Here is a 16,497-nt window from a genome sequence, read left to right on the forward strand (position 1 = left end):
GCAACCTAGCTACTTCATTAACCCTTGACTGCCAGCAGGACGAGCTCATTAGCTTGCCCTTTTAGGCAGACGCCCGTTCAGATGTTAAAAGTCTTACAGAAACTGTTAGGAAATCCAGCTATTTATCATTTATACTCAAGAGGCTGAAATGCTTGGAAGCATAATAAATTCAGCAAAATTATCCCAGTAACTATTTAGTCTGATTCTGATCAGCAATTTGGTAACCTGACAGCAATAAGCTTGATATAGTAAATTGTAAGCTGATCAAGATAAATCAAATTATAACTTAAACACTGCCAGCGACTGGCTCCCAAATTTAGTTGCAGTTAAAAACATTAAATACGGAACAGGCCTCTTTCCATTTTAATGGATGCTTTACAAAAACAACAAACAAGACTTTGACCTGCTCAAACCTTTCCTCGGGAATACTGGACTTTATTGGTAAGTGTAAAACACACTGAAATTCATAAAATTTAAATAAGACAGCAAAATTATACCTTGTAGCTACAGTTATCACAAATAATGTATAGTCTAAATTGCAGCCTGAACAAACATTATTTGCTGGGCTCCTTCGCAAGCCCAAGGCAGGATGCATAGCAATTATTAGAAATGAGCACAATGCCAATTTGCATCTGAATGCCGGGGAGGGGGAGCAGGGTGGGCTGCAAACACGCTACATTCACAGCACGACAATACACCGGCTGGTAAAAGCAACTTTATTAGTGTCCCGCAGCAAAATACATTAGTAATTTGTAACCAGGCATTAAAATTCTCATCTCGTGTCATACAAAAGTAATCGGTTTCCTTTCATCACGCATCGAGTGTCTCACCAGATTGTCCCCCGCGAACACGAAAGCCCCAGCGCAGGGCCGGGGCGAGGCAGCCCGCGGGCGTGGGCGCAGGCTCAGGCTCGGGCTCTGGCAGGGAGAAGCAGCAACGCGTGGCACAGGCAGCACGAAGCTCCCCCAGGCCCGGTGTCCCTTTCCTCGCTCCCAGCCAAGGCCACCCGGGCTCCCCGGGGCCAGGCGAGCGCTTCTCCAGGTGCTGGCCAGGCGTGAGCATGCGGCCAGGGCAGTGCCCCGCTAGCGCCCGCTGTGTTTTCATTCTCCTTTCAGCGTACAAAGCTTAGTCCCTCTCCATCCCCAGCAGGAATACACTAATACCTACAATAATACTTTTTTTTTTCTTTTTCGAGTGAAAAGATCTAATTTTTCCCTCTTGATCACAATGAAAAACTGCAGTCTCCAAGCAGAATGATTCAACTATCAATGTTAACTGTTAGTGTTATTGTAAAACCCTCTTTGGTTATAGAATATTTTATTTAAAGCAAGATTATACAAAATAATTTTCAGCTAGAAATACACCCCTGAAATCTAAAAGCAATCTAAATTAACACACTCTTGTAGGCTGAAGCTATATTGAAAGGACTTATAATTTGAGTATTTCCCCACATGATCTAAACAAAGTTATCAAAATTATATTAAGTAAATACATTTTGAGGAATAGTAAACTTTTGAAAATCCTTAGAATATTAAAAGTAGAGTTCAGGAAGTAGCAGTAGTGGGCTAAAGAAAAATAACCAACAGAGACACCTCTTTAAATACTCTCCATAGCCTTGAATTCACTGAGAGCCTGCACCGGGTTAACGTGTTTCTTCTGGGACGCTCTTTTGATCTTAGTTTGGGTCTCGTCTTGTTTCTCCCTCTTGACCAGGGGCTTCTTCTCTGGAGCCTTCATTTTCCAAGAGACGGCGGGAAGGTTGAGCGAAGCCATTCCCTGGGACTTCTGGTACTTGGTCGATGCCACGTAGGAAGCCTTCACGGTTTGCACCACGGCGTTCATCAGGTTCTTGGCTGCTTGGATCAGAGACATGGCACTGTCCACCTGCCGAACGTCAACGTGAGAGTTACACACTGTTAAAGTGCACACACACGGTATTCCAGAACACACCATGGTCCTGGCGTGCATTTTGTACGAGCACTACAAGTGATTGGGCTTTCTTTTGAAATCTGAGCTTCCGACCTCGAGGCAGTCCTTTTCTTTCGACACCACGCGGTAAGGACCTGCCTTGTGCCACCAGGAAATAAAAAGAGCAACATTTGCACATTATCTGTGCCTTTTCCATATTAACGGCAATTGAAAAGATTTGTATTCTGCTGTTTGCTTTTGTGACTAAGCTTTAACAGTAGCTTATTCTCTAATGAAATTAATAAAGTCGTGGTAATATCTTAATCACTGGTAATAAACATTTAAATCACCCTAGAATATTAAGTTGTATTAGAAAGGAAGGAATGTAATTGTCTCCTCAGGCCAAGGTGGTTCCTGATCGACAACAGCATTAGAATGAGAAAAAAAAGCTGCGCTTGCTGAGGCTGTAGTGTGTGGCAGCGCGACCAACGGGGAGGCTGGCAGCGGGGCGCAGGCAGGGGGAGATGAGGGTGCCAGCGCCCTGCTCTGGTGGGCGACAGCACCCAGTCACCGCCTCGGAGCGGAGAACCAGGTCCCAGCACGGCTCCGGCCGCCAGCAGGGGCTCTCCCAGCCTGCTCACACGTTTCCCTCTTTTAACCAATAAACCTAACACGTATCGGCAGCCCAGGGAGTCCGGTGAGTGCCCAACCTCACTTCCCTGCAGCTCCATACCCTAAGCAGCAGCCTCCAACCACTCCCCCACTCACTGATTCTCCCGCTCGATGATTTATGACCCTGGCTGAAAAGCAGCCGAGCGCCAGCAGAGATGGCACGGAGAACTTCCAGCTGAGCCTGGCCACCAACCTCGTCGGGAGATTTGGGTCTAAATGCTCGCAGGCAAAGGGAAAGACCGCCTCCAGTCTCGGTCGGGAACATTTCAGTGCAGGAGGTGGGCTGGGTCCCAAATGCTGGTGGCCGCGGGTGCTGTGTCTGTGCGTGTTTGGTACCATCTCATCTGCCACACGCAAGATCAGGACCTGCGGCGTGCAAATGCCAAACAATCTTTGGCAGGATTTCAGCATCTCTGCTGAGCTTACACAAGAACTCGGCTGCCTCCATGCATTTAAATTCCAGCACTGAATGCATCTAAGGAAGATTCGGGGGAAGATCTTGAAGCCATGGCTTACCCAGCAGCAAAACCAATCGAGCAGGGGGGCGGTTGCTCTTTCACGGCGCTGGGACCTTCCCTTCCATCACGCTGTGTTCTGAGTGTGACAGTGGCAGATTTGATCTGCGCCCTCCAGCAACCCAGTGTCATCTGCTTTCCTTGCCCCAGCCATCATGCTGGAAAACACTTTCATTGCATTTTACTAGTTCCATGATTCTTCACAGTGGGACGAATCGTATTAAATGCAATGAAAGCAAGGAGGTGCTTTTCTAAATGAACTGCCAGATTGCTCAGGGTGCAAGCTCTTACTGCCTTGGTTATAGCTCTGCTTCCACAGAATGTTTGCTGCATCCAGATGGGGGAGGATGCCAACACTGGAGAGAATTTTACTTTTAGACAGCACTTTCAGAAGTCCCTGGATCAGCCTCCACAAGCAGGTTTTCACCTGATAATCTGACAGAGGCTTAGCACTGCTACTGGCAGTATTCAGCCCCAGTGGACAGATTCGTGGAGAACAGATAAAACCAGGAGATTAGACTACAGATGCCAGCCTGTTCATATAACTAATTTATGGCAGAAGGGTATGTAAATTCTAAAGACACTGAATAACTGCAGTAAAACCCTGGAGTACATATTATTGCATAATGACACATCTACTACTTTGACAGCACAATGCCTTCAGCCTTGCAGATAATAGGACATCAGGCATGCAACAGAGCTGCACAGCAACACATGTTCCAGTACATCTCATCACTCAGCACCGCGGTGCTGGCAGCACGAGCATGTGGGACTGGCAGGCGGTGCGGCAGACGCCCATCGCTCCGCAAAGGAGCTCAGCTTATGGCAGCGTGGCTCATCGCTGCCTCTGCAGCTCCTTGGTGCAGACCTCCCTCAGCTACTGCTACTCAGAGCTCTACACCTTGGGCTTGTTTGTGGGGAGAAAGGTGCTGTAAGTTGAAGCATTTGAAGCATCTGAGTGGCAGGGGGTGGTGACTTCTGCTTGATTTTAAGGATTCAGACAGCGATCTCAGACCACCAGCCCCTTCTGTCCCTTCTTTGAATTTCCTACCTCAGTCATGACAAGGATGGGCAAAAGCACTGGAGGTCACACGTGACTGTCTAGGGCAAGGAAGAACATGCCAGGAGAAATTAAGAATTTAGTTCTGCTCTCCTCCCCATAGATAGCCCCAATACAGATTCCTCTTTGGAGAAAGCATTTCATGAAGTACAGTGAAAAAAATTATTTGCTAAGTAATGGCTAGAATAAGGAAGCAGGCTGGCCTACGGCAGCTTTCAGCTGTCATAAAACAGAGCAGCCACTAAAAATCCCTGCACTCTTCAGGGCAAAGCTATTTTGAAATGTTAACATCTCTGGAGCATTACGGGACCCCAGCATGTTCCAAGGCTGTGCAGACACATGGGGTAGGTTTAGCTATGCTGATTAAAGTGATTTAACCTCACTGAAAGTGAAAAACAGTCTTAAAAAATGGGAGATCACATAGAGGTAAAGTGAATCTGTCCACACACACTGCTGAGTATGGAAACATGAAGTATTTTTCTGCATTTCTGTATTTCCCCCCTTTCAAACAGTAACAAAACCAATGAGGCAGGGCAGGCAGGATTACAAACTCGGCATGTACTAAAACTTTGACTGAAAGCCCCGAAATACCTTGTTGATATTCTGTAATATTTAGCAGAATAGCTTAGCCTGAAATAACTGTTACCCCTGGAGGAAAAACCGCGTGAACCGGGCATGCTGCAGCTCCTACGTACCCCGGACACAACCAGCTCCCCGCCGAGGTTTTGCACTTCAGCCTTCACTTTGCTGCAGATGTTCAGCTGGTGGCAGTACAGGGCGATGCGCTGCAGGTAGGCGAGCAGGTCCTGCTTGCAGGCGGAGTCGGGGCACTGGAAGGAAAACCAACGGTGAAGTTTCACTTGGTGATCGTGAGAACTGGAGCTGAAGTCACTCAGCGAGAAAGCAGCCAAGTGCATGCAGTAATGGTCCGGACAGCATTACGCTTTCTGTGGAGCTTTGGTTTCCAAAAGACAACCGAGCAATACACAGGCAAAGCTAAACGCATACAAACACCCACAAGCAATAAATACAGCCATCGCAACCTGAGCTCCCTGAGAGGACACGGAGGGTGCCCAGCCCTTCCAGAGCAGGGTTACTGACTCCCAAAGTCCTTCCTGTACATGATGCAGGACACAGCAGCAATGATTTCACACCCAGATCTCAAATTGCGACTCACAGAAGTTACTAAATCCAGCCTCAGTTCCCAGTCTTAAGTACCTGAAGCTAGGAAATGATAAACCCACCAGTTACTTGATTATATCCTGCAAAATTGATATTTCCCTGCCTTCTGCTCCCATTCTGTAGCAGTGTGGGAACTAGGTTCCTCACCAGGCATGAAATAAAATTTTTCAAGTGCACGCTGAAGCACTCAACCATACACACGACAGAATTCACTTTTCCAGCTTTGCAGCTGAAACTACAGAGGTTCCAGGGGCTGCAGCGCAGCTCAGAGAGCTGCCTTCTCGGACCCAAACGAAGGACCGTCCCTTGCTTTGCAGCAGGATGATTAATGAGTCGGCCCCGTGCTGCGTTTCGAAACAAGAGGAGCCCAGCTGAGGGGCAGCTACAGTCCAAAACAGCTCTGCATGCCTAAGACCAAGAGGCAACAAGAAGCCTTTTGCTGCCCACGCCGGTCCCGCAGTCCCGTTACACACGGCAGTGAGCACGGGGGCGAGCAGCACTTGTCCTAGGGATAGCTGCCCACCTCAGGTCTGCTGGCACACTTGGGTGTGTGGAGGCTGGGGAATAAAGGACTGATGTGCCCTGAGCTCTGAAAAGCCTCTGCCCATCAGCCTCTTGTGCTGCTGATAAATGAACACAGGGGCAGCCAGCTCGGAGCCCCAGACATTGCTGGCTGTGCTCAGCAGTGCCCAGGACAACACGTTTTAAACCACTCTGGATGTATTCACGATGGCAGAAGCTACTGCAGTGGGTGCACGGGCTGTTGTGGTCTGTCAGGGTGTGCTCTCATGTCCGCGGCAAGGCACACCACGACCGACAACTGTCACATTTCTGAGAAAAGCCGGCGGTTCAGGGCCAGGCATTGTGCCCACACACGAATGAATGCCTTCAGCTCCAGGTCGACGTGCTGTACGTGGCACCGTGTCCCACGCACCACGTCTTACACCCAAACCTGGCCCCAAGCAGGTGGGGCTGGGGGCACTGCACTGCCAGCTCACGTGCCGGTTCCTCCTCTGGAACATCTTCCTCGCCATCGTCCCACCAGGCATTCACAGGTCCCCCTTCTCACAAAGCCAGTGCCAGACCCACAACGAGGCTTTGTTTTCTGCCCTAGGGCAGGCAGTACCGTGCCCAGCGCCACAGCAGAGCAGGAATCCAGGCAGCACTGATCAGGAGCAGGGCTAAGGCCAGCCCCTGCACCGATCTCCATCCTTCCCAGGGTGGTCACGCTTCAACCAGAAACTCCTCGAGCTCTTGCATCAGGGTCTTTGTACACAACCCTTTGATCACTAAAGGCAGCCTTTTCAGGCTCTCACATACAAAATTCAAACACCTCTCCCTGGCCCCACAGCAGAGCCTGATGACAAGCAGAGCACAGCACCCTCAGTTTTTCCCCTCCAGGCTGTGCTGGCCAGGGCAGAAAGCCACAGAGCCGTGTGCTGGCTGAGGTCTGCCTGGCACTGCTTGCCCCAGAGCAGCACCAGGAACTCCGCAGAAAAGTGGCTGCAGTGATTTACCAGCGTCGGATGTGACAGGAACGGAAGAACCTTACTCTGAGCAGCACTCACTTCTTGCTTGCTCTCCCCACCCGACCAGATTCTGCTGAAATTCAGAGAGCTGAGCAGTCTGCAAGAGCTCTTCTATAAACACCCTCATTCACTGCAAAATCCCATCTCATCCACTACTCTCTGATGCAGTACAAGGCACCGTCAAATGAAGATTCATAATGGACGTGGTAGGCTTGGAAGAATAACCTTAAATGTGGCAGCAATTTACTGCTCAATGCTTTGCTCTGAGTCGGGTTTATTGCTTACAACCCCACAGCCTCTCGCCTTTCAGAGAAAGGCAAAACCCAACCCCTGTGCATCAGCAGCAGGGGCTGACCCCAAATTCTCACCACGGACCTCCCGTTAGCTACAGCTCCGGCTCTACAAGATGGGTGCAGGAACCCAAGCTCCCCTGAACAAAAAGCCACAAAAGGGGAAGGCACCAGAGCAGACCCCTGTGCTGCAACAGTGTGCACAGGTGGCGTGACGTGAGCCAAGCGCTGCCTTCCCACACCAAGTAACTGATCTGCTCTAGCAGCCTTTTAACTCTAAGAGCGAGGCAAGTGTAGGTAATAAATGCATTTTCCAGGGCCTGAACAAGTGTTTTTTAAAGCCAAGACGGTATTTCAGCAGAGCAAAGACAAAACAGCTGTATTACATGTTGTATGGCAGCCTGCTGAGCCGTGATTTAAGGCAGCCCTGGCACACACACACACAATGCACCACCACGGGGCTGCTGGCGTGCTGCGACAGGCACATCGGGCTGCACAGCGCAGGCGGCGACGTGTGCGTAGCTTTGGGGGCATCTGAGCCCGTGTGAACACAGAGAGGCTGCAATCACCTTCTTACTCCCAAGGAAAGCTAATGAAAACACCTGAGGCGTCTGCAACTCGTTCCTTGGTACGTTGTTTCCATCAGTGAAGTGCTAACTGTGGATAACAAAGCAGCAAAGTTTACAGGTTAATTTTTTAAGTTAATCAGTATTAGCCAGCAGTGCAGGATGTTTCAGAGGAAGTCCATAAACACTGCTGGCCAAAGAGCTAACGAAAAGCTGGAATTAGCATTTTGGAAAATGCTCTCCATCTCCCAAACAGCTCATCTAACAAAGCGGGTGAGTGGCACGGCCGTGGCTGGAATTGAATGTTGACAAATGCACAGTACGGCACGTCGGGAGGATCGCTGAACAACTCCAGGTGCTTTATGGGTTGTGAGTTTATGGAAAGCATTTAAGGGAAGGCACTTTCAAGGGAAGGGTCTGCTGCATGTTTACCAATGGCTGAAGAAGGCAACAAAACATTAGTGGGGGAAGTAAAAAATGGAATAGGAAATATTATTCAGCTGTATATATCAATGTGACATGACTTGGAAAACCACCTCCTGTACCGTGTGTGCTATTTCTATGAGCAGAACGGAGAATTCGGTTCAAAGACTGATGGTGTTTGAAAAGAGATATTACGCAAGATAAAAGACAACAACAAAAGGCACCTGTGTATGCCCGTATACTCCCTGTCTTCTACACAGGAACACTCAGAAAAACGCCCAAAAGGCAACAATTTCACCCCCGATTAACATGCTGCTTTACTGTGTTAACCTGTGACAGCCACAGCCGCAAAAGCCAGCAGCCAGGGCGAGCTGGGAGGCTTCCACAGCACGGCACCAGCAGACAGCTGTGCTACAGACAGAAACAAGCATGTGTTGGGGGCACCCCTAACAGCACCACCCTGTAAAGAAGCCCAAGGAGGACACGAGATGTCTGTGAGCAGGTGTTCTGCATCCTGCTCCCCCCCGATGGCAGACCTCGCCGAGATGCTGCTACAGCCTCGGTGCTGGCTGCTGGCAAAGCTGTGCTGGCTGCTCCCCTTCACACCCAGGAGCTGTCCTTGACCCTCAGCAAATGCACATACACATTCACATCCCACCACCCAGCTGAGCTTCTGCAGAAGCAGAACCACCTTCTTCCTCCCTCTGTGCGAAGAAAAAGGGCAGGGAGGGACAGAAGAGCTCTCCGACGGTGTCTGCTTCCTGCACGCAGCACAGAGGCTCCATCCCCACACCTGGTGGCTGTAAGGGAGCAACCGCAGAGACTTTCTCACTGCATTTAGGGTATGAATGTCACCGTGACACTATGCAGCAGCTGGGCCTGGCACTGCTCGGTTGTGGGCACCGAGAGAAGGCGTGCAGGGGGGGCAGCTCTTGCTGCAGGCCGGGCAGTGGCAGCGGTACCAGCGGTGGAGCAGGACAGCGTGAGCTGGCACCCAGCGTGTGTCCCCACGTCAGCCTCTGTCCCCAGGCCAGCCTCCGTGCTTACTGACCCGCAGGAGGCTGCTGGAGCCCTTTGCTGGGACAGGAGACACGGGGCAGCCCCTCAGCTCCACCCCAATTCTCTTATCAGGTAACTGGTAGCAACCTCCCACTGCTATCAAAGAGCAAAAGCAATGTTTTTTTTTTCGCTCTGTGAGTATTTCAACATTGAACGAAATACATGACGAATCGCTGTCTTGCTGGAAATCATTTTCATTTGTGTTGTACTCATAACTTCTTAACATTCTCCCATTCAAAACAAGCAGACTGCTATTTTGAGTGAAAGATGGAATACCTTTGGGGAAATTTGCAGGCTGATGGCTAGACACTTCTCAGCAGACGTGAAATACCTTGTGTAATAGCTTTTATGGTTTCAAAGGAAATGTGTCGTAAAACTGCCTGACAGCACAAGTTAGGAGTTCCTGACACGCGAACACGAGGGGTCATGATTCACCCGGTGTCACATGGTTAGCAGGACCCGAAAACACCTCCATTTGTTAAAACCCTGTATTAGGCACAGGAAGGCATTAGTGCTCCACCAGAACGGTCGTACTGTAAGTCCTCTGTGGCTGTCAGACAGGTCTACATTAACAGATTGCTACAAGTTTCTAAAGAGTATGTAAGCATATCTAATGAAATATGCAGGCTGAAAGTATTAGTAGGGGATGGAGCTGGAAAAAAAAGCTATATTCTTGTCAAAATGACTAACTGTACACTCCTGCTCGTATTTATCTTCAAACCTGTGCTTAATCTTTTATATTTGTAAGGACTTTATGTCTACTAAAAGCAACCATTTAGCTCCCCTTCTATCTTTTGGCATGGCTCAGTGCAGAAAACCATACATCAAGTTTGCATAAAACACACAAATTAAAAAAAAAAAGCATTGTAAACCTTCAGCGTAAGATCTCCTGAGATCTGTAACACAAACTGTTCCTTGCTTCATTTACCTAAGGTAGCAGTGACACCCGATTCCCCCAGAAATATGGTTGTCAAAATGCTGTAGCAAGGAGATCCATTTTAAAAACCACTTTTCAACTTTACCTCCTCATCAAACACTTCACCGCATCATTAATACATTCGGGTGAACACAACATCCTCTGGGTGCAACACTTAAGAAAGATCTGCATTATGAAGATTTACTTCCAAAGTGAGCCAGCTTTAGTTGAAACCTTGTATTATGAATTTACACTCAAAGAAAGACTGAAAAGCAAGCAAGAGCTGTACAAAATATAGTTCATAGTCAGTCAGTTATGATCTCAGACTTAACCTACTTGCATTTCAGGGTCTCCCTTGCAGGCAGAGCATTATTACTAATGCTGATGTCTCTCTGCAATTTGGGTGTGGACTGAGACCAAAGGCACTTTTGCTCGGCCCAACCCAGTTTCTGAAGTGGCACAGGACAGGCAGATGCGTTACATAAAACCCCCAGCTAGCCATAGTCAGACCTAGAGAACTCTTCTCAAACACCCTGGTGCATACAGCACAACAACGTGCACAACAGCCTGGGACAGCGTAGCAAATGCTCAGGTCACTACAAGCCTTGCTTTAAGTCTCCATCAGCTCTGACTAGACAATAAAAATACACCAGAGAGCTTTGACAATCTGATCATTCAGTCTAGAGGGCATTTAAAAATTGTTTAATATTATAAAGCTGCCTCAGAAATAATATTAAGGGTTGTGCAATGAGACACATGTAATAATTACAGTATTGCCTACACAGTCTTGCCATTGCTTTGGAAAGTACTCGGGCATATTCTGAGCATGACAAAAGCAGCATGAATTTAGTTCCAGTCCTGTTCAGTTAGAGAAACTGGCCTAGATACTATGTGACATGAAGCAGTGTTGTCAGATCGCTACCTTAAAATGGCAGGTGTTTGATTTAAGCCAGGGAGCTGCTAGTTTCATTGCTGGACATATTTAACATTTTGCACTGCTTAGGGTGGCAGGAGAACAGCTAGAAAGACTATCAAACAACTCTGAACAATCAGTTTAAAAAAATAAAACAAAAAACCTCAAAACTAACCATATATTCTTGTATTCACCATGTCTGCAGTACTGAAAGATCTCCTATTGCTCATTTGTGCTGGAGGGTTATGAAAATGAATTGTGACTTACATGGTCAGCAATAGTCCGTCCCAGCTTGTCCATCCTTGACCCAGCCTCTGCAATCTTCTTGGCTGCACTAATCACATCTGATGTATTTTTTAGCGGACCTTTACCTCTGCAAAACAGAACAGAGTCTACCTCCTAGCACCAGAAAAGCAGAAAAATGAACAATATACTGCTGTTTCTACTCCATATTATACTGGCAGTACACCCGACTGTGCGAAGGAGGTTGCACAGCAATAGGCAGGTCACAGGTGTGACCATTACAGCATCCTCATTTTCCAGTCAGTTCCCACCCCTCCACCCCACCCCCAGTCTCTCACCATGTTCAGATTAAATCTAGGAATAAAAACAACTTAAATTTTACTGTTTCGAGCAACCTAATTATGATGAGAGATAACATTTTACAAGACAGATTTGTAATTTGCATGGAATGCAACATCAAGTTTAAAAAATAGTGTTGTACGAAGTCTAGTAAATGGATTTCAAAAGGCATCAAAAAAACACTCTTTCTTTTGCAAATCACTGTACTAGGAACTATTTCTGTAGTATAGCAATATCAAGAAGCCCATAGAATTTAATGTTTTAAAGAACTGAGCAAATATATATATATATACTCTTTGGGACTAAAATCACCCTTAAGGAAGAAAGAATGGCAGGAAATAACTGCTATGTATCTATAGATCAATTTAAACAGTTATTACCACCCAGTCACTGCATAGTAATGCATCTCCCAAGTTAATACACAGGCTTTAATAGGGTAACATTTAAATGAAATTATAAGAAGTAAGACTCTTAAGAGTACTTGCAAAATATTTCACTGAAGGATCACCATCTCAGCCAATGCTGAGAGAAGGTGGTGTGTGCACAAACTAAAAAGACTCACCTGGTGAAGTCTGTCATTTCCATCATAATCATACACATTTGTTTTGCCAGAACAATTATATCATTACCGCTGTCATCCCATTTCGATACTTCAGCATCCAATTTACTCTTTTCTTCCTGGAAGCTTGCTACTTGCTCAGCAATCTTAGCTTTTTGCTCTTGAGGGAGCTGAGCCATGATAGCCTGAAAGAGAGAGTTTTCTCACATTTCCTTCTCCAGCTGCTTGTAGAAGGCTTCTTGGAACATTTCACTAATAACCAATTTAAGTCATGTAGATGGGGGGATAAAATTTTAATAGCAACCCTCTACCTAGAGGGTTTACAGAACTATTTCCTTCCATTTCGAACACCAAGTTTATGCTGTATGCATTACTACCAGCACCAGAGAAGAAAAAGTGCCCAGAAAGACAAGTTGACATCTGAAACATGGGCAGTGCATAGTAAAAAAATGTGCAAGCTTGCCACATGTTACTATCCCTCAAAGAAAAACTGCATGAAGAGGAGGGACTTGCTTTTTCTATAAAATTTAAGAGTTTTAAAAGCAAGATCCACTTGGGTATCTTTCAGTGTTGGAATGCACAGAAGAAACATTATGAATCTCTTTCCTGCAAAACGCTAGAAATGCTATTTAGAAGCGTGCACACTGAGAAAAGAGTAAGTGAAAATAAAGAATATGTGCTTACTCCTGAATAAAATCTATTACACCAGGTTTACAGCCTGTGTAAGTCTCAATGCCCTTGCCTTCTTAAATACTAGGGGCCTTCATGCCTCCAGGAGCACACGAAAAGGAGTCTTAGGATGAAAAAGCATCTGGCAGCTGCGGTACTAAAAGGTAAATTAGAAATGTCTGCATTTAAATAGAAGGGGGAAGAGGGATATAGGAATAGAGTGCTTGCCCAAGGAAGGAGAGCATAAAAACCACTCTGAGTTAGTGCAATTCCAAAGCCAATGTGGCAGAAGTTTGATAAATAAGGCCTCACTACTCCTTGGCTGGTTTCAGACCAAAAGAGCCTTCTCGAAAATCTTTCATGGCACCTTCCCCAAGAGGATAAAATTGTTATTGATCCAGAAAGGAACATGTGAAATAAAAACAATACATAAGGCCTGTTTTTCCCTCAATGTACCAATTTAAAGTTTTAATCTATTAATGATTATATATTGCATATCAATGCTTTCATTTTTAACAGTCATAGGGAATGTGGTTAGTTTAAATTATTTCATTTTCAGGCTGCTTCGAACATCATCTTGATTAAATGCTCAGTGGCCAAACACATGCGTAAGAAGACATTTTGTAAAAAATGCCTTAACCGTGAAGTTACCTACTTCTTGCCCACAAATTTAGTATTTGCCTGTTGTAAAAAAATGTTTGTACAATGGAATTATTTGCCCCATATCTCCCTGCAGAAACTCACTTGCCTAACTAAATGGCAGTGCCTACTACAATATCTGATGCCAAAGTACCAAGTAGTTCATCGGTATTAAAAGGATTTTGATCTTACAGAACTTTCAAGATAAAATGCAGATGCCTGTGATGTCCATGAGACCAACACTGCTACATTTCCCTTAAACTCCTTTTCAGAAGACAATTAGAAACAAAGAATGTCTGTTTTCTGATCCAATGTTTTCACCAAAGAAGGTAAAATAAGTTGGATTTTCAAGGCAAGCTAAATTGTTTCTTGAAGGTGGGACACACTTTTGTAATACTCAAATTTCTTCCTTACCCTTGCACTTTGTCCAGCAATGAGCTGATCATCTTCAGTCTGAATGCTCGTTCTGCTTCGGACATCAAAATCCTCAGTCTCAAAGTCAGAATCATCCAGCTCTTCAGGAGTCTGAGGAAAGATAAATTCAGTAAGAGTCAAACAGCAGATTAAATGGCTCTAAAGAGCAAAGAGAGAATGGAAATAAGTTACTGAAAAAAAAATTATTCAGTGTTTTCATCAAAAAGGTAAATTAGCACCATACCCGGCTTATCAACATGTGTGACTACATACACGTGACTGCTCAGGTTAAACATGATAGGGATCCCCAAAATTACTGACCAGTAACTAAACATCTGGCATTTGTCAGAGGATACTAATGCACTCAAGAGTTGAAAGACACACACACAAAAAGCCTTTACAAAATGAATCTCACCATTTGTGACTTGGTTAACAGTAAAAGCCTCACCTGACATTCTGAAGCTAAAATTACATATAACTTCAAGCCCTGATTCACAACCACAGATGTCTTCTTTAGCACAATTATGAATCAAAGCATCGACTGAATTAACAACAGACAAAATGTATCGAAATTTATTCTTATCCCCCAGGAAAAGCTTAAAATTTTTAGCTAGTAAGGGCCAGCTTTTATGCTGTAGGCTAAACTCATCTGACCTAGTTCCTGCTTGCCTAGAATTTATTTTTGTTACTGCCAGTCTACAGCTGGCAAAAATTTTATAAAGCTTATCAGTTTAAACAGCATGTTTGTTAAAATACTACATCTTTGCCTAGAGTGGCACTTCATGACAATTTTGCAGAGCTGGATCAACAAAGAACTTCACTGATAAATGCAATGAGCTGTGATTAATAGACAAGATGCAAATAAAGTCCCCGTTCTTCCGATTTCTTTCCTATGATTTGATTTTTATAAACTTGTTTTCCAATACAGACATCTTGCAATACACTTAAAATAAAGATAGTTACACAAAACAATTGCCAGAAAGCAAAGGTGGCTGACTAGGCTGACAACCAAGACCTAGAGAATTTCAGCCCCCAGCTCCTTTCCACGCCTTTAATAGAGTATATCCACAAAATCAGAGTAAGGACATATACTAATGAGTAGATCGGTGTGTCAGAATTTAAAAAAAAAGTTAAAAACCAAAACAAAACTATTCTGCTGCATCTTTAGAGAAATGCTTATAGTATTCAAGCCTCTTCTCTTCCCATCTATCCCACAGCCAAAGGCAAAAACTGCTCTGGGGGCTGACGGAAGATTGCCTGGGCATCAGGGAGAAAAGAGCTTTATTTCAATAACCTACAGGTACAGTAAGATTTAAATTCTGAAAACAGGCTGCCTAAGCACAAAAAGTAGGTGTTGGAAAGACTTTTCCTTCCAGTTTCTATAAAGAACAAGTGAACCAGCTCGTTTGCGCCAGCAGCCCCCTGCAAGCATGGTTACTCCTGGGGCTCAGTCACAACGTCCTGGAGAAGCAGTGGTCTGGCACCTTCTCTTTTAGCCTAAGTACTTTCTATACCTTCAAGCCCTTTGGACAACAAATACTAACATTCTGACTTTTTTTACAGGTCACCGATGTGTCAGCAGCGTGCTGCCGTTAGCTCTTGGCAGCCACGATGCAGCCGTGGCACCCTGACATCGGAGGCACGGCGTGAGGGGAGATGTCAGGATTCCTGGCACTGCCAGCTCTGCTAATTACTGGCGGCGTGGAATTGGCAGTCGTACTTTCATGCCCTGAATAACAAGGACTCTAGCAGGGGGTGAATCCAATTAGTTTGTCTGCATAGCAGGAAAGCATTGATATCTTCATATAACGTTGGCTGTCTGTAAATCCTGGGCATAAGTATGAAGAAAATTCTGTGGAGAGCACATATGTGGCTGCCAGCTTTTCTGATTTTCTGTCCGATTCTTTGCTTTAAGCAGCAAACACGGAAGATAGTCTTGCAATGGTTACTATAATCACATATATTCTGTGGCTGTATTTTGTCAATTTGCTTATCACCAAAATGCATCTGCAATGGTTACCACTCTGAAAGATGACGAGAGTTTATCTGCAAGGCATTTACATTAGAGTCACAGGGGTACAAGGAAAAAAGGAAACAAGGAATAAAACCACTACATTTATCTTTGCTGTGTCTAGCTCCTGACCATTTTTACCATGCTAATATTCAGGGAATCAGCCGATAGGTCAGCCTCAACCAGAACTTTCTTTTCTGCATCCCTGCAATTAACTGCAGGAGCTCTTCTGCTTCTTCACCTGATGCCTCCCATCAGACCATGCTGCCTGACCTACCAGCAAGTAGGACACCAACTGCACCTGAATGAAACATGCATGTACAGAAGAGACAAAGCTTCCATCAACTGGTCCCTGTTCAATGCGTCTAGCTAATTAATGAATCACATGCTAGAGAAACATACAGAGAACTATAGCTGAGCTCACCTAAACCTGTTTTCAGCTAACTATCATTAATTCTCAAAATTTGCTTAAGAGACATCAGGTTTTATTTCTACGCTCTCAAAGCATCGAAAAGTGTCTATACCAGGAATCCACTCGCTATTGTTAAATCAAAGGTCACCGATTTTAGCACATTAATAAGCAAGGCATT

At 45.5% G+C, this 16,497-nt stretch overlaps 1 protein-coding gene across 1 annotated transcript in view; it reads right to left on the minus strand.

The window, feature by feature from the left end:
• Positions 1 to 699: 699 nt before the first annotated feature.
• The window catches only part of CTNNA1 (catenin alpha 1), a 115,989-nt gene continuing 100,191 nt past the window's right edge, over positions 700 to 16,497 (minus strand). The window contains 5 exon segments of the mRNA XM_035562867.2: positions 700 to 1,884; positions 4,851 to 4,985; positions 11,301 to 11,406; positions 12,178 to 12,359; positions 13,897 to 14,007. Of these exon segments, the coding sequence (XP_035418760.1) occupies positions 1,597 to 1,884; positions 4,851 to 4,985; positions 11,301 to 11,406; positions 12,178 to 12,359; positions 13,897 to 14,007 (822 nt within the window). The 3' untranslated portion in view covers positions 700 to 1,596.

This window comes from Cygnus atratus, chromosome 14 (assembly GCF_013377495.2).
Source record: "Cygnus atratus isolate AKBS03 ecotype Queensland, Australia chromosome 14, CAtr_DNAZoo_HiC_assembly, whole genome shotgun sequence".
NCBI lineage: Eukaryota > Metazoa > Chordata > Aves > Anseriformes > Anatidae > Cygnus > Cygnus atratus.